Below are 18,624 nucleotides of genomic sequence, written 5' to 3'. Positions count from 1 at the left end.
ACATACAAGACAAAATAAAGCATGACGTTTCTCACAATATGTGAGCCACCTCCTGTAGGTTGCATTTTTAGTGGTGAATACCTTTTGCACAGCTGGATTTGTTGTGCTTTGTTGTGAGTGGTGATTCAAAAAGTTTTGTAAAAGACAAGGATCAGGACGGGCAAAGTAATCTATTTCCTCCTGCTCTCCTCTCTCTCACCATGTCTCTCCTCAGCCGCACTGACATCATGTTCACTGCTCGGTTCGCCGTCGCCTCTACTACAACCACAGACTTCCCAAGTTCCAAAAACTAATTTCAGGGAGATGCTTAATGAAGATAAACTGTGCCTTCATCAGTAGTGGATTAGAGAAATACAGTGAAGTTCAAAAGAGGCCCAATTCAATTCAGTTTGCTTCAGGTAGATATTTCATAATGCAGAAAATAACAATCTTATTGTACAATTTATTTATGATGCTTTATAATAATAAATAAGTGCCATAAAATACACTCACCGGCCACTTTATTAGGTACACCTGTCCAACTGCTCGTTAACACTTGATTTCTAAGCAGCCAATCACATGGCGGCAACTCAGTGCATTTAGGCATGTAGACATGGTCAAGACAATCTCCTGCAGTTCAAAGCGAGCATCAGTATGGGGAAGAAAGGTGATTTGAGTGACTTTGAACGTGGCATGATTGTTGGTGCCAGAAGGGCTGGTCTGAGTATTTCAGAAACTGCTGATCTACTGGGGTTTTCACGCACAACCATCTCTAGGGTTTACAGAGAATGGTCCGAAAAAGAAAAAACATCCAGTGAGCGGCAGTTCTGTGGGTGGAAATGCCTTGTTGATGCCAGAGGTCAGACGAGAATGGCCAGACTGGTTGGAGCTGATAGACGGGCAACAGTAACTTAATTAACCACCCGTTACAACCAAGGTGGCAGAAGAGCATCTCTGAACGCACAGTACGTCGAACTTTGAAGCAGATGGGCTACAGCAGCAGAAGACCACACCGGGTGCCACTCCTTTCAGCTAAGAACAGGAAACTGAGGCTACAATTTGCACAAGCTCATCGAAATTGGACAATAGAAGATTGGAAAAAGGTTGCCTGGTCTGATGAGTCTCGATTTCTGCTGCGACATTCGGATGGTAGGGTCAGAATTTGGCGTCTACAACATGAAAGCATGGATCCATCCTGCCTTGTATCAACGGTTCAGGCTGGTGGTGGTGGTGTCATGGTGTGGGGAATATTTTCTTGGCACTCTTTGGGCCCCTTGGTACCAATTAAGCATCGTTGCAACGCCACAGCCTACCTGAGTATTGTTGCTGACCATGTCCATCCCTTTATGACCACAATGTACCCAACTTCTGATGGCTACTTTCAGCAGGATAATGCGCCATGTCATAAAGCTGGAATCGTCTCAGACTGGTTTCTTGAACATGACAATGAGTTCACTGTACTCAAATGGCCTCCACAGTCACCAGACCTCAATCCAATAGAGCATCTTTGGGATGTGGTGGAACGGGAGATTAGCATCATGGATGTGCAGCCGACAAATCTGCGGCAACTGTGTGATGCCATCATGTCAATATGGACCAAACTCCCTGAGGAATGCTTCCAGCACCTTGTTGAATCTATGCCACCAAGAATTGAGGCAGTTCTGAAGGCAAAAGGGGGTCCAACCCGTTACTAGCATGGGGTACCTAATAAAGTGGCCGGTGAGTGTATTTGCTTGTGTGCTTGCATTAATGATCTGTGCCCATGTTTTTATAAAATAAATAATTGCCCAAAATTTGTTTTGCTCACGTGCTCTGTGCGCTCGCATTTTATTTGGTGCCCTATTGTGCCCCTGTATAGTACTGGGTCAGCTGACGCCCCTGGCCGCACCGTGCCCCATTCATGCAGTCCATCATTCTTCGCCCTCACTAGACATGGAGACACTTTCTGCTGTAAAATGAGGTGACTCTAAAAGAGTAAACTGAAACTTATTGGCTTATTTTTCTGACTGATCCAATCAGCTCTCTGATCAACCAGTCGCCTGGATGGCTGGTTGATCAGAGCATCGCTTTGGAAAGATATGCTGCACAGGTTTCACCAGCAACCTCCTCCCGACACCACGGTCTCTCTCTTGTTGTTCCTGGGCAATCACAGTAGTTCTAATCTGCACATGATGCATGAATTATTGTATTTCTTGCCCGCTCTCACTCGCATTAAAAAACACCACCTCACATAGTCTAAAATCCGGGATAATTTATCCGACTCGCGGGCATCCGTGAACAACTATCTACATCAGGGAGACTCCAGGAACTTCCAGCAGACCTGGGATGTCTGCAACCATCATATTTTATATCAGACACCGGAGCAGATGAAGGCCTGCTGTTGGGAACATGGCAGTCAGTTTGACACATTTCGCAGCGTCCGTTTGAAGAACTCGTTTCTTTGCGTTTCTCATCCATTACTACCGTGAACACCGCTGCACAAAGTTCCAATGGAGAGTGAAGGTGTTTCTCTACTTTCTGATTGGCCTGGCCCTTTAGACTGTCAGGGATGATAACCAATGGGCTGCAGTAGCCTGAGGTAAGGGCCGGATGATCAGAACAGACTCTTGCGCTGCTGGTTTTATTTTTCTTCATGCATTATGCAAATATAATGAGGCCGATATATAATAAAAAAAAATAATAATAATAATACATATTATTAATATACATGTAGGGTCTGCCGGCCCAAACAGCACGTCGGCCAACCCGGTACGCCCGATTACCAGTCCATGCCTGGTTTCAATGCAAAGTCAGTGGTTGATGCACGGTCTGAACGTAGCATTGTTTTTTTTTTTTTTTTTTTTTTTTTTTATTTAAGAAAAAAAGGGACCGGGAACGGAAAATAATTTTGAAAGTTAAATTAACTGATTGAAAAGAGGAAGATGGCACTGGATATTCAATTCAATTCAGTTTATTTCTATAGCTCCAATTCACAACACGTGTCATCTCAAGGCACTTTCCAGTTCACCAGATCATCCAGTCAGATTGATTCAAAGTTTTCTATCTAAGGAAAACCAGCTGATTGCATCGACTCATTGACTCTTCAGCAATCCCTCACACTAAGCATGCTTTTAGCGACAGTGGAGAGGAAAAACTCCCTTTGAACAGGAAGAAACCTCCAGCAGAACCAGGCTCAGTGTGAGCGGCCATCTGCTGAGGCTCACTGGGGTTCAAGGAGACAGAAGCAGACATAGAAAATGAAGCATAGATACAAAAGTTAACTGTCAACCAGCTCCACAGGCGGCCCCGTCCAGGAAACACACAGCCAGGCAGACGAGCTCCGAGCCAGCTCCCATGTCAGAGGATGAAGAGAGCACATCCAGTTAGTCACAGTCAGAGAAACAGGACTACACTGGAAAACAGGCCAAGCTCCAACATCTAGAAACAAAGGTGTTGATGGCAGCAGCACAGCTGATATTTAAATGACAGGTCCTGATCAAAAATAACACCAAGATTTTTTACTTTATTATCTGAAATCAGTTTAATCCCATCCAAATGAAGTGACTGACTAATCAGCTTCTTTTTCAAAGACTCTGGTCCAAAGACTATAACTTCTGTTTTGTCTGCATTCAGAAGCAGAAAGTTAAGAGTCATCCAGGTTTTTATGTCTTCAGACATGCCTGTAATCTATGTAATGGGTTAGCTTCATCTGGATTATAGACAGATATAGCTGGGTATCATCAGCATAACAGTGGAAATTAATCCCATGCTGTCTAATAATTCTACCAATTGGGAGCATATATAAAGTAAAGAGAATTGGTCCTAGCACTGATCCCTGTGGTACTCCACTGGTAACCTTTGAGCATGTGGAAGATCTATCATTAACATGAACAAACTGAAATCGATCAGATAGATCAGATTTAAACCAGTCTAGAGCTGTTCCTTTAATTCCTACAAAATATTCAAGTCTTTCTAAAAGAATATTATGATCAACTGGATCAAATGCAGCACTGAGATCCAACAGGACGAGCACAGATACAAGTCCATTATCTGAGGCCATGAGAATATCATTAGTGACTTTCACCAGAGCTGTTTCAGTGCTATGATGAGCTCTAAAGCCAGACTGAAACTCTTCAAAAAGTTCATTATGGTGGAAGTGATCGCAAACTTGTTTGGCAACTACTTTCTCAAGAATTTTGGATAAGAAAGGAAGATTGGATATAGGTCTATAATTGACCAAGTCATCTGGGTCAAGAGACGGTTTCTTAAGCAGAGGTTTAATTACAGCAATCTTAAAAGCTTTAGGTACATATCCCTGTAACAGAGATAGATTAATCACATCTAAAATGGAGGAGGAGATCAAAGGGAATACCTCCTTAAATAACCTGGTTGGAACTGGATCTAACATACAAGTTGAAGGCTTAGATGAAGACAATAGTTTTGCTAACTCTGAAAGTTCAACTGGATCAAAGCAGTCTAAACCCGGTTCAGATTCCATGACTACCTCAGATGCTGCCACCCCCCAAACCAATCGCGGATAGAAGAGTGCTAATGATCTTATTTTTAATAAGATCAATCTTATTTATAAAGAATCCCGTAAAATCATTGCTGCTAAGAGCAGGTGGAATGGACGGTTCAACAGAGCTATGGCTCTGGGTGAGTTTGACAACTGGATTGAAAAGATATCTAGGATTAATGTTATTCTCTTCTATTAATGATGAGAAATAATCTGCTCTTGCTTTACAAAGGGTCCTCTTATACAGCAGTATACTATGCTGATGAAGATTCTCAGTCATCCAGTTCATATTCATTCTGTAAAAGTTCAAAAAACTCCACTGGACTTGGTTTCCAAGATTTGAAGACGTTTCTCAACCTCTCCAGGAAGCTTTCTCCATTCAAATGGATCAGCAGTGAGTTTGAGTCTTTATATAGACAAGGCCTTGTATTGCTTGGAAACATCCAAATAGAAACTGATGAGCGGGTAGTTGGGTCCATTGTTAGCCTGTAATATCTGAAACCTGTCGGTCGTTAAAGGGGGGGGGGGGGGTTGTCGTTAAAGGGGGGGATTGTCTCCTGTAATACCTGAAACCTGTCTATGATTGTTAAGGGTCGGTCGTTAAGGAGGTATTGTTCACCGGCTGGAGCGGGTAGGTCCCTCGTTCCTCTGTGATTATATTTCAGAGCCATTGGATTACCATTTGCCAGATTCCTAGGGCAGCCATTTGGAAATCTTCCCGCGGACACTGCAGGCTGGTCTGCACAGGTTGTTCCCTCTGTCTGCTGGAAGGAGAGCTGTTGTGAAGAAAGCTGGATGAAGATTTGCATAATAAATCTTATCTTATTATTTATTTCCTACTGACCAGCGTGATCCAAAACCGTGATGAAAAAAAAAAACTTTGTTTTTTGGTGTTTCTCCAGATTCTTAGCGTTTGTTTTTAATAAATAATTAATAAATAATTAAATCATCTTTCTGTTCCTCAGGATGGCCGTCCCAGATTCTCCGTGGATCTCTGGAAGCTGGAGGCCTCCCTTCAGCCAGAAGTACCAGGACCTGTGGGCTCAGGGTAGCAACCACCCTGGACTCAGGAGCACCAGTGAGTAAACGACACAGACATGGCGCAGTTCATTAAAATATTATCAAACCAGCACTTTGCCCTCACCGTGTGAGTCCAGATCAGTAACCAAAGACCTAGCAAGCCTGGTCACATGATGGAAGCAGTATAGATACTTGTTGGTAATGTGTCACTAATCCGTCCCTCTGCTCCTGCTGATAACCAGTTGTTATGAACCCAAACATCCAGACATCCCTTTAGTAAAACTACAAAACTGCTTCAAACTTGGATCTAAACAACATAATTTTAATAAACATTTTGAAACAAACTAATTCTTGGAAACTTAAATCTGTCAAATGATAATAACAATAATGATTTCTGATCAACGTCTTCAGTGGCAGAAAAACATTAAAGCACCAACAGCTGGTTGTTTCGTTGCTCCCTGCTGCTGCTGACCGGTTGCATTCAGCTCAGATTGAAATGAAGACATGTCAAACACCTGTACATCAGAAACCACGATTAGTTCTGAGCTTTGTCATTTAATCTGCATCTCTGCTTCTGTCTCCTTGAACCCCAGTGGGCCTCAGCAGATGGCCGCTCACACTGAGCCTGGTTCTGCTGGAGGTTTCTTCCTGTTCAAAGGAAGTTTTTTCTCTCCACTGTCGCTACAAGCATGCTTAAGGCTGATTCATACTTCGAAACTAGGTCGTCTGCGTAGGTGTCTCAGTGAACGCAGAGATGTCTCCGCCCCCTTCCGCAGACACTCTGCTGCACCTCACAAAGTGTAGGTGACCGCAGACAGGAAGCCTCTGATTGGTCAAATCTACATCCGTTTGCCGGCTTGTTTTTTTTTTATGACCACAATTGCGGAAAACAACTCCTTAAGTTGAACCAGCTAGAAGAGCGAGGTGCGTCAGAACGCTGGGACCCTTTTTCCACCTGGATCTCCGCTCTTTTGGCCATCATGTCCCTCGGTCGTCGCACAAACATGCGACGACGGAGCGTACAGCGTACAGCGCAGACCAAGCTCAAAATTTAGCATAAATCAGAAATGTATGCGTCAAGCTCACTGCGACACACTGCTGCAGGGAGGATAACCAGGCTATTAGTGTGAAGGATTGCCTTAGAGTCAATGACTCAGCTGGTTTTCCTTAGATAAAACTTTGAATCAATCTGACTGGATGATGTGGAGAACTGGAAAGTGTCTTTAGATGACATGTGTTGTGAATTGGTGCTATAGAAATAAACTGAATTAAATGAAGATATAAATAATTGCACATGGAAAATATCAGCAAGATCAAATAACTGGAAGTGGGTCAGGGGCTTTACTTATTGAACAGCCCTCATAAAGATGATGGAACAACATCACAAGCTGTGTTGTCATGACAACATTCAACCTTTAAGTGACAGTCCTATTTCAGCTTCAGGTGTTTGGATAGCATATTTTACCGACTGCAAAGAGTAACTTGTTCCTGTTTTTAATCAAGAGGATTAAATACAGACCTGCTGAGGAAGGACATTGGGGGCCAGTTTGACTAGAGATGCCACTGGGGGGTGCTAGAGCGCTAGGTGTCTTGTCATTTTGTAGCAGTTATGAAAATGTTCTTCAGATACACGGAGAAGAAAATGAGCATCCTGAGAGCAGACCCTCAGAAACTAAAAATGAAAATCTAAAAGCTCCTTTAGATGAATAAATAAGCATCAGGCTCAGTTTGAAGCGTAGCTCTGGTTCCTCTGAGGTTCTTTGGTTTGAAAATGATCTAACAGAAACCTTCCTGTGATGCTTGAAGGTCTCCCAGTCTCCTCCAAGCAGGACGGCGGGATCCTGGACTCAGCTGTTCCCATTGTGACAGACAGCTGTGGCGTCTACGGAACCTTCTATGTGGACCTGCAGGGGAGGGGCCTGAAGACCTTCAGCAGTCCTGGACGCTGCCCTAAAATGCCTCATGCTCCGCCTGATCAGCAAGGAGCTGAGACGATCCAGATCAGCTCTCAGCCCAGCTCCAAGTCCTCCTCCCTCAGCGGCCAGGAGGCTCTGCCCTGGAAGCAGGCCATAAGGCCTCAGCCTAAGATGGGCGTGCTGAGGGAATCATGGGAGAAGAGGAACTGTGGGAAGCAAGGTGAGTCTAACATGGTTTGGTGTTTTTACTGGTTTCTTTCCAGTCAGCTAACACTGAACCGTCTGTCCTCAGAGCTGCACGCAGTAAACAGCGTCCCCGTGCTTTCCTCCAGGAAGCAGGCCTGGCCTTCCACTTTCTGCACACAGAGACTCAGTCACATTCCAGCAGGACGCCATGGTACACCCTTCAGTTTGGTTTCCAGTCCTCTCCTACCCGTTAGCACGTCCCTGACTCTCCTCTGGTTCAGGTGGAGCTGCAGACTGTGGAGAAGCTGCTGCTGGATCTCGCCTGCTGCATTATTCTGCTTCCCTGCATCTAGTGGACCTGCTGCCCCCCCCACCGCCAACGGCCACAGAGAGAAACACCCTGTCCTCAGATGAAGGGTAAAACTCTGCTCTAATGGCTGACTGATCGTCACATTTCCACTAGCATCGGTTTGGTCTGATGTTGTTGAAGTCACATGTTTTATTTGTGTGTAGGACTCACATTGTTTCAGAGATCTGCTCACAGAGAAGATCTAAGCACTATCATGACAGTCAACAAATATGACAGCTTTGTTTTTTACTGGTTTATACTGTGCAAAGCATTGGGAAGATATAAAATCTCCCGAACATTTCCTCTGAGTTTATTCAGGGATACATCCACAGTTTCTCATGTATTGTTCTGGTAATGAAGTGAAGGGAAAACGGTTCAGTAAAATGACAACTAATCTGCATCATCCCTCAGTATGAAGCATTTATAATTTTCCCTGATCTGACCAGTGATGACATGTTTAGTCGCATGACATCATATAACCGCTGGTTGTCTAGGTGGTGTCCTGCAGACGATGTGCACTACTTGGCAATCCTTTTGGGGAAATCCTGGTCTGATTCGGAGAGAAGGCATCCCTCCCACTTTGCTCTTCTTTCTAGGAATCTGGCCACATTTATTAGTCCTCCAAAACCCTGACCAGACCAGGAAGCAGAAGATTAAATTAAAAGATTAAATGTAGTTTATTTATCCTAAGATTTCTTTCTTTAAAAAGTCTGCTAGTTAATGACTTGATTTGTGATAATCACATTGATTTATGTTGCCTTATAGAAAGTTGTTTCTCCTATTTCCAGAAATTGTTATGTAAAAAAATTGACATTCTAGGCAAGATCTCATTGAAAGATTGATTAATCAAGACTTTATATACACACACACACACACACTAATATATATATATATATATATATATATATATATATATATATATATATATATATATATATATATATATATATATATATATATATATATATATATATATATATATATATATATATATATATATATATATATATTAGGGATGGAACGGTTTATGAAAATCGCCCGAACCGTTCGGTTCGACTGTCTCGGTTCGGTTCGCGTGTGTTGCGTTCGGTTCATGCGCTGCTCCTTTTTCTCATAGGCGAAGCGTTTACACTCCAGAGCAGAAGGTGGCAGTACTGCGACCAAAGCCAACCACCAGTAGTAAACAAGAAGAAGAAGAAGCGAAGCAGCGTAGCCGGGTGTAGCAGGAAAAAATCAGTTGTTGTGGAGAATTGTGTGGGTATGGCGAGTGGGAAAGAACAGGAGTTGGAAGACGCGCCAGCAGCACTTTATAGGTCTGCTGTATGGGACCACTTTGCATTTAGAGTGACCTACGATGACGGCGGAAAGAAAGCTGGGGATAAAAGTGCAACAGTGTGCAAGCATTGTGCAACACGTTTTGTTTATGCTAACAGCAACACGACCAACATGTCATGCTAACCCCGAAATCCCACATACTCCGTCAGCGCTCCGCCCCGCTGCGCTCCAGACCGGCTGCTCAAAGCAAAGCCTACAGCCTCCGCTGTGGCTTCGTCTGCTCCACTCTGGGTCCCTTGGAGATGGTAGAGGGCATGCGCCAGATGATTAAATTCAAAGCAGCAAAACATGCAGAAATGATCCAGGGTTTCCGCGAATCATTAAAAATAATTACAATTCATTAATTTTTTTGGATTTTTTCATAAATTTTAAAATTTAAATGTATAAGAATAAACATATACCGAACCGAAAACCGTGACCACGAAACCGAACCGAACCATGGATTTTGTGAACCGTTCCACCCCTAATATATGTATGTGTATATATATATATATATATATATATATATATATATATATATATATATATATATATATATATATATATATATATATATATACAAAGTATGAATTGTCGGGCCCCCACTCATCAAGTCTTTAGATTTTGTCCCAGGCCCAGCCATTACTGTCAGCTTGCCTGTCTATGGTTATGTTGCAATAGGCTTAAACTGCTTGAGGACATAGGGAGCCCTTTTCATAATTTTGCTCCAATCCATTGCTATTCGCCCATCCTCTGACATGGGAGCTGGCTCAGAGCTGTGCTAAGCTGTGCATTTCCTGGACGGGGCCGCCTGTGGAGCTGGTTGACAGTTGCCTTTTGTATCTATGCTTCTTTTTCTATGTCTGCTTCTGTCTCCTTGAACCCCAGTGGGCCTCAGCAGATGGCCGCTCACACTGAGCCTGGTTCTGCTGGAGGTTTCATCCTGTTCAAAGGGAGTTTTTTCTCTCCACTGTCGCTACAAGCATGCTTAGTGTGAGAGATTGCTGCAGAGTCAATGAGTCGATGCAATTAGCTGGTTTTCCTTAGATAGAAAACTTTGAATCAATCTGGCTGGATGATCTGGTTGAATAGTTTTGTTAGGGCCTTGAGATGGAGCTACAGAAATAAACCTAAAATAAACTGAATTAAATAAATAGATTTGTTTAGATTTTTTTTGCTAATTCTATGGTCAGAATTGCTGATTGTCGATCAGCTGAGGACAGATATCCTCTGTCCTTTGCTGGTTCATCAGGACTCTGCTGTAGGGATGGTTTTATGTCCGGTTCTGTGTCAAAAGTATTTCCTCTCACCCAGATTTCTGCTGTTTTTGGACTGAATTTGTCTTTCAAACTGTGTTCAGTTCCAGTGAGTCCACAAAGCTTACAGAGGACATGGGCTCCATCCCTTCAATAAGTCCTTCATCAGGCTACCGTGGACAAGCAGGAGACATTAGGAGCAGCTCCAGCCACCCGTCCACTCCATCGTACTCCACTTTAATGGAGAATGATCAGAGTGCCTCCCTGACAGCAAAGGAAGCCACCGAGTACCTGGAGCTCAGCCCAAAACCTGAGAGATACAGGTACAGACATGTTTCCAGTTCCTTCTCTCCAGATGTCTGCTCTCTCCCTGACAGCTGCTCTCCTTGGGTCAGCAGTGTCTTGCCCTCCCTGCCCCTCAGCTTCTCCTCCACCCTGGGCAGCACCTGTGGGCCGGTTAGCTCCGCTGATCTGGAGGATGAGGAGGCACCTGCTGGAACTCCATCTTTACAGGCCATGCTGCATCGTCCTCGCTTTCAGACCTCGCCATCCTCCTGCTACAGCGACTGGGACAGCTCTCTGTGGAACACCTGGAGCTCGGCCATGGACAGCAACCGAACCAGCCTCATCAGTTCTGTGGACAGCTGCTACACCAACGACAGCTCCACATTTGCTCACCTGCTGGCTGTGGCTGCAGAGCGCAGTGGAGCCTCTCTGTCAGGTAAGGGGTTATGATAAATATCTTTTTTGTGTCCATAATCGTCGTCTTCCACAAAGTACTGGGTCACAGAGGCAACAGTCTCAGCCTCCCAAATCTTGTGTGGGACATACCTGAAAGACCTTGCTAGTGTTGTCTGATCCTCCTCAGTTGACTCCTCTGGATGTGGAGGAGAAGCAGCTCTACTCTGATCCTCTCCCTGATGACCCACCTCCTCACCCTCTCTCTAAGGGAGAGCCCAGCCTTCCTGCAGAGGTAGCTTAGATCCAGGATCTGGTTCTTTAGGTTCTGATCCAGATTTGATGACCATAGGTGAGGGTAGGAACGTAGAACCACCAGTAAACTGACCCAGCTCTCTCTGAACCACAACAGGCCGGTGCAGCAGCTGCAACGATCATCTATCAATCTCTCCTCGTTGATTTAAAGAGGCCTAAGATACTTGAACTCCTCCACTTGAGGCAGGACATCTAATCCAGGCCTCCTTTTCCTGGTCCAGATCCAGAACCAAGGCCTCTGACTTGGAAATCAATTTGATCTCAACATATTCTAGTGCAGCCTGGATAGAGAGATGATTTAACAATGAAAGTATCTAAAGAAAGGTCAAACATACAGTGTTTTTAAAAACACAGAGCTGACATTAGAAAATAAATCCTGTTTAAATTCCTGCAGTTGTTTCAATATTCCATTCAGCTGTACCTGAACGCAGCGTGAGCAGCTGGTAGGAGGTTGGTCTGCTTGGAGGCTACAGGCAGCTGTTTGGACATCAGCTGAGTTTACTCTGGATAGCAGATGATTGCATGTAGCTTATAGTGACCAGATTTGGGACATTATTTTGGGGGCGGGGGGGGCGCTGACTGGACCAGACCGGGCATTCGAACCGAGCCATCAGCTCCGGGGCTGATAACATCCACGGCTCCGGACTGCTTTGGTTGCTCCGTCCCCCGCTGGCTTCCTGCCTGCGTCCCCCGGGGTTCCCGGACCTGCCCTGGAGCTGACGGCTGCAGCTGACCTTCTGCTGCACTGCAGTCGACCAAAATCCTGGACCGTTTTAAAATTCCCTCCAGACAGTTTTTAAGGTATGAAAGTAGGACATGTCCGTGAAAAGAAGACGTCTGGTAACCCTAATGTATTTAATGTGGTTTGAGGGGAGTCTTTAGAACGATCCTACAAAACTGGAGACGTTTGCAGGAACGTTGATAAAAGTCTTCGTTTGGTCGTCCTTAATGAGAATTTAGTGAGAGCTTCTGAGTTCAGCTGTGGAGTGACAACAGAAACACTAACTGTTGAACATCTCTACAGTCGTTGGTTACACCTGAACTCTGCTGAACTGACAGGATATAAACTATATATAGCTGATTTAATACCCTTATCCATTCATGCTTTACTGTAGGAATCATGACTGAATATGCTGGTGAAGAAGGGGTGGGTATTGGCAAAGAAGTCACGATTCGATTCGAATCACGATTCACATGCCACGATGCGATTCTATCACGATGCATCACGATACTTGAAATATTGCGATGCATTGTGATATTTTCCCTGAACACTGTAAGAAAAAGATACAGCCCTTACCAGTGGCTGACTGGCTGGGTGTGATCTGGATGGTGTCTTCAATTGATACATAACTGAAAGCAACTGAATTCATACATAGCTGTATTTACTGAAATTACTTTTGGAGGTGTTGCCATGAAAACAAATACTGGACAGAAATATTACTATTACTGGCATGGACACACCAACAAAAAGATCTTAGGATTCATCAAACTTAAAATAACAAAATGAGGATAATCAGCCCGGACATGCTTATGACACAAAGCAGCAGGCGTCAACACATCCGCAGCGACATCTGCTGGACTGGAAGTTGTATTCCACTTGGTTTGATTGATGTGCGCCAACCATTAATGTATTTTATTTGTTCATTTTTTTTTTTTTAATAATCGATTCTTGCCTTCAAGAATCGATTCAGTAGATCACAAAAATTAGAATCACGATTCATCGATTTTACGATTATTTTGCACACCCTTAGTGAAGATTCTGCGCATTAGGACATTGTCATCCCAAAAAAAGAAAATTAAAAACAATTTTTGTTTCTAAGTTTGAAGACGTTTCTCTTCCATCCAGGAAACTTTTTCAGTTCAAAATGTCAGAAATAGCGTTTAGTTCCAGGTTTTATCCAGCAGCCCAACAAAGCCTGGTTTATGTTTATAAAACATGCAGATAGAAACGGATGAACGGGTCCACCTCTTCGGAATGGGGGTTCATCATCGCAGCCACAGCCTTCCTACAGGAAAGCAGAAGACCTCGCCTATTCAGCAGGACAACAATTCCCTTTAACTCCCCCCTTTCAGAGACATAGACAGGTATGGGGCATTGCAGGCTAACAAAGAAGCCAAATGACCCCCATTCCAAAGGGGGGGACCCGTTCATCCGTTTCTATTTGCATGTTTTCTAAACTAAAACCAGGCTTTGTTGGCCTCCTTTCTGTGTGATCAAATGAAACAATAAAGCTACTGATTAAATATCATCTGAATGCAAGGAGGATTTTAAACAAGATGTTAGAATACTATTTGATGATATTTACTATGATGTCTAAAGCCGTACTCATCTAACAAAGCTCCTCTCACACCATGCTGACGTCCCAGAATCTCCTAAAACGCTGGAATACTCTGAACTTTCTATAGATTTTTTCTATTCTGGGCGTAAACATAGAGCATTCATAATGAGTCCAGAACTTCTGTTCAACGACAGCCTAACTTCTGCATAACGCACGGCAGCGTAATGCCCATGAAATGAAGCACAAGCCCGTGTCCTGAGGGAGGCAGCGATGCGCCCGGCCTGCAGAAAAAGATTTCTTTTTCTTTCTTTATTAACCTAACTGCTGTCTACCGCCTGCCAAAAAAAAACAAAAAGAATAAAAATAAAGAAAGAAGGTCTGCAGTGGCAGCAGATTGAGCGTCATGTCCGCTAGGAAGTGTGTTGGTGGTGGGCGTGAACGCAGGGAGGATCCATCACTCACCTTCTGTCTCACCCTATGATGGGGATGAAGTCTGGAGGAGAACTGACGGTTTCCTCCTGTGAACCCCCTTTATACCTAAACGCTGCCAATACGCCATTATACAGTAGCTGGAAGTTAGAAACACGTTCAGCGCTCGTCTGGAACACGTCAGATACCTTGGAGAGAAGTTCTGGATAAGTTACGCACAAGTTACTCAGAGGTTTAGGAAAAGCTAGACGCCACGACTGATGAGGAACTGACACTGAACGGATGTCAGCCATCAGATAACTGACCTGGAACTGATGGACCACGGATGGCAGACGCTGGAATACGGCAGGAAATTTTCTCAAAATTGCAATTGCTCTCCAGATGTCGATGTGTGCCAGTGTGCCTCATCGTCCTTCAGTGTGCTCATAACTTATACAGAATGTACCCATAACTTATACAACGTATAGCAGCGTTTTTGCCAGATGTTTTGTACGTCAGCCATGCACTGGCTAAAGGCCTGGTTCTCCTCCTGCAGCAGTGTGTCGCAGGTATTTTTGATTTCTGCCCAATATTGAAGCGTGGTCTGCGCTACGTTATTCCACGCCACAACGCCAGAGGGCCAATCAGGAACTAGCTGTGGGTCTAGATACGGCCGAGGCGGCGAGGAAGTCGGGGCAAGTTTGGGTGACAACGGAGGGACATGAGGGCCAAAAAGAGCGGGGATCCAGGTGGAAAAAGGGTCCCAGCGTTCTCGCTCTTCTAACTGCTCCATCTTCACCAGTCGTTTTCCACAATGGCGGTCAGACAAACAAAACAAGCCGGTAAGGAACAAAACAGGAAATACGCATTTATATTCACTGTGACGCACACACAGATGACCTTTTTTTCCTGGAATAAATCAGGCTTTAGTCATCAAGGTGTGAAACGGTCGTTAATGTAGAAACAAATATCATGTTTATGTCTGAGCTCTGATGTTCTGATCCATCACTTCTGTAGATCCTTCTCTGTTCCTGCAGCTTTTCTGCTCAGCTGTCATTGAATGTTAAAATGCAGAACATTTCACAGCCCAAGCCTCAAATAATCCTGATCTCCAGCTGGAATAATCTGCATAACTCATAAACATAAGCAAAGCTAAATGGGTCAAACTGCTGAGATCTTCTGTTTCAATGCTGCAGACGATTCATCTGCTTTAGCTTTTCTATAAAAACATGAACGCTGAACCAGGTGTTAGTAACAGCGTCTGTCATTCAATCAGGAGGAAATATCAGTGGATCTGCTGCACTTCTTCCTTAGGTCCTGTCATAGAGTCCATCACGGCAGCAGCGCCGTTTTCCTAAAGATAAACTGTCTTTAAGTCATCAAAGGAGTCAACACCAAACATCTGTTGACTGAACAGTGTGATTCATATGTTGATCCACCAGATGGCGCCATCCTACTGTGATTTTTAGCTCCCAGCCTGTGGAGCCAGTTGGTCCTGATTTCTATTATTCTCAGGGTTCTACTCTGAAATCAATGTGAGGAACAAGATGTTAAACATGTTCACCCTCTGCAGAGAGACGCTGTCAGATGAGCATACCCCGTCAGACCAGCATACACATAGTCAATACCTATTTTTCGCTTTAGTTCATCCCTTTAGTTTTGAGACACTACCTCAACAGGAGTGTATCCCTTTAGTCATGTACAAAAAAAGCTATTTAATTACTTACTCTTTGCTGTTTATTTAAGCGTATGACAATCTGTCCTTAAATTTGATCTATCTAAAAGGGATAGATGCAAATCTGACGTCTGGGTCTAGGTATGCTGGTCTGACGGGGTATGCTGATTTGACAGAACAACGGATCCAGTCTGATACCGGATCTCAGGTCCCAGATGGATCCATCACTCAATCTGCTGCACAGACTGCATAAAACATTTAGAAATAAGAAGACATTTCTTAGAATAAGTGTATGTACCCTTAATTTGAGCAGGTAAATAAGATGATTTGTCAACTAATGAGTTAATTTACTCGTTAAACAAGATAACTAGATAATATGCAATAGTTTTATTCTTATCTTAAATGTAAATAGTATTATTCCACTGGCAAAGGGTCTGACTTACTTCCTCTCTAACTAAAAAGAATTCACTTATTTTGAGAAAAAATTACATATTTAGATTTCTGTTTCTTTCTTGTTTCACTTTAGACTCTCTTTCACCTTTAGTGTTGTTTTAACTGAAGCTGAAATGTCTCTCCGGGTTCAGGCCTTCTACAACCCAGAACCGGTTTTGGATGCGCCGTCAGGTTCTGGTTCCCGGCTCAGTCCGGCGATGTTGGCTGATGCAGAATTGTCTCTTTCTGTGTTCAGACTTCTCTCCGCCGGCCTCCCCTCTCAGCGCCTTGTACCCGTCGCTCTGCCCGGACGGTGATGCCTTCAGGGACCTGGAGGCCGTTCCTGCGTGGGACTGGAGCATGGCCTGGCTGGAGGAGATGGACGCCCAGTACAGAGCCCACTATCCCAGCAGAAGCACCAGACCCTCGAACACATAGAAGCTCAGATCCCACTGCTGCGTTTCTCCAGACTGAGTTTGAAAACGTCGGCGTTTCCAATTGTTTCTAACAGTTTTCCTTCTTTACCTCAGGGCACTTCAGCTACTGTAAATCTATGAAACGACTTTCAGAGCCACAGAAGTTTTCTACTTGAATCATTTTACTGAAAGATGCAAGCAGAGATATCTGCAGCAGGATCCAGAGACACGGACACTCTGACAGAAAACACGTTTCCTGTTTTTGTTGCAGGATTTTATTCAGAACTTGCTTTAAACCAATTTAAAGCTTTTTGGTTTTATTTGTTCTCTATGCCAGCAAAGGTCACTGAATTTATCTGAACTATGATCCAAATCCTCCAGGTTCCTACTCTCTTCAGCGCCTCTCTGTGTCCAACGTTCTGCTCCAGGTTAGTCTGTTCACTGCTCTCCCTGCAGGCCGTGTTTCCATCCAGAAGACGGGGCCTCCAGTGTGGCCAACTCCCCAGCAAGAAAAGTCTGTATTGGCTGTCCTAAAAGGCACTAGATGATGTCATAGCCTAATTCGCATGCTTCGTGCCATCCAGCTGCAGGAGATTCTGAATCCCTCCAACGTTTTTTTCCTTTGGCTGTTAAAGCAGCACAGAGAGTTTGGATATCTGGGAGGAAGAAAGGTGGAGATTTGAACAGTTTTATTAAGAATTGTACAGAAACAAGGAAAGAAAATACACATAATTCAGATATGTAGTTCCACACTGCATAACAAACGGTGAAATTATTGCAGCATTAGCTGTTTGCCTTCCAGCAATACAAAGTAAAAAATAAAAACATGAAGAAGAAGAAGAAAGAAGCAGTGCAAAGACACACGGAGACTGGATGTAGATCAAAAATTCAGCTATTTCGTGCGTCGGTTAAAATTTATGATCATGATTTAATTTTACAATTTAGGGCGAGATTAGCAGTTTTTTTCAGCACGCACAAGTTTAATCTCTACTACTACAGGCCCAACCGTTAAGAAAGAGGCTTAATGCTACGTTCACACCGGACGCAGCAAGCGCGACAGAAGCAGCGAGTTTACATGCAAAGTCAATGGTTGACGCGCGTCAAAGGTGAAGCAAAAGGTCCCGCGGCGCGTTTTGAGCAGCAGGCGCAGCGTGTCTGAGCAGCTGAAGCAGCGCGTCGGGCGCGTTTAAGCATCTGATGCGCGTGACGTGCCGCAAACGCGCTGCTGCTAGAGATGGAAATATTTAACTTTTGCTGCTCGACGCGCCGCGTCAACCAATCAGAAGAGCTGATCTGGGAGCTGGCAGGGAGAGAGACACAGCGCTGATGATCAGAGCACTATGATCACTCCTCTGAAACAGTTTATTGACGCATAATTTAACTTAAAATGCAGAAATCTGCCTGCAGAATATGTTCGCTTTTATTATTCTGGTGCCTGCAGATCGGATTATTTAGATGAAAAACACCTACCAGCTGCAGCGGTGAACCGCGAGCAGGCGACCCGGCCACAGGCTGCTGCTGAAGGGATTCCTACTGTCGGCGCACCGCCGGTATGTGGGGGTCTTAGCGGCTCCTGCTTCAGCCGCGCGTCAGAACTAACTGGTACAAGCAGCAAAAATGAAGCAGCAGGCGCGATTTTGCTGCATCCGGTGTGAACGTAGCATAAGATCCACTAGATCAGGAGGACAGAGTTTGGTGCTTTTATGTTGCAAAAGTCACTAGATTTGGTGCTAGGTGCTTTTTGGAAATAAAGGTGCTAAAAGGGTCAAAAATGGTTTTAGACGAACGTCCTAAGTTGGCAACACTGGTGGCCTCAGAGCTAGGCTAAAGTTAGCATGTTTGCTCAGTGTTTTGATAGGACTCATTCATCACTGGGGTTGTAGCATATTTCAGTGCAGTCCAGTTA

At 44.2% G+C, this 18,624-nt stretch overlaps 1 protein-coding gene across 3 annotated transcripts in view; it reads left to right on the top strand.

Annotated features, from left to right (window-relative positions):
- The window catches only part of robo4 (roundabout, axon guidance receptor, homolog 4 (Drosophila)), a 40,725-nt gene extending 23,181 nt beyond the window's left edge, over positions 1–17,544 (top strand). For 2 of the 3 annotated variants that reach the window (XM_038297828.1, XM_038297830.1), the window contains exons 13-19: positions 5,440–5,552; positions 7,301–7,630; positions 7,703–7,807; positions 7,878–8,013; positions 10,620–10,838; positions 10,911–11,236; positions 16,559–17,544. In XM_038297828.1, coding sequence (XP_038153756.1) covers positions 5,440–5,552; positions 7,301–7,630; positions 7,703–7,807; positions 7,878–8,013; positions 10,620–10,838; positions 10,911–11,236; positions 16,559–16,740 — 1,411 coding nt within the window. In that variant the 3' untranslated portion in view covers positions 16,741–17,544. The remainder of the gene's footprint in view (positions 1–5,439; positions 5,553–7,300; positions 7,631–7,702; positions 7,808–7,877; positions 8,014–10,619; positions 10,839–10,910; positions 11,237–16,558) is intronic. The other variant, XM_038297829.1, reaches the window with a different exon arrangement.
- The last annotated feature ends 1,080 nt before the right edge of the window (positions 17,545–18,624 follow it).

Source organism: Cyprinodon tularosa, unplaced genomic scaffold (genome assembly GCF_016077235.1).
Source record: "Cyprinodon tularosa strain WSP-4 unplaced genomic scaffold, ASM1607723v1 ctg399, whole genome shotgun sequence".
Lineage (NCBI taxonomy): Eukaryota > Metazoa > Chordata > Actinopteri > Cyprinodontiformes > Cyprinodontidae > Cyprinodon > Cyprinodon tularosa.
The sequence above is the reverse complement of the archived record's forward strand: the minus strand, read 5'-3'. Positions and strand labels throughout refer to the sequence as shown.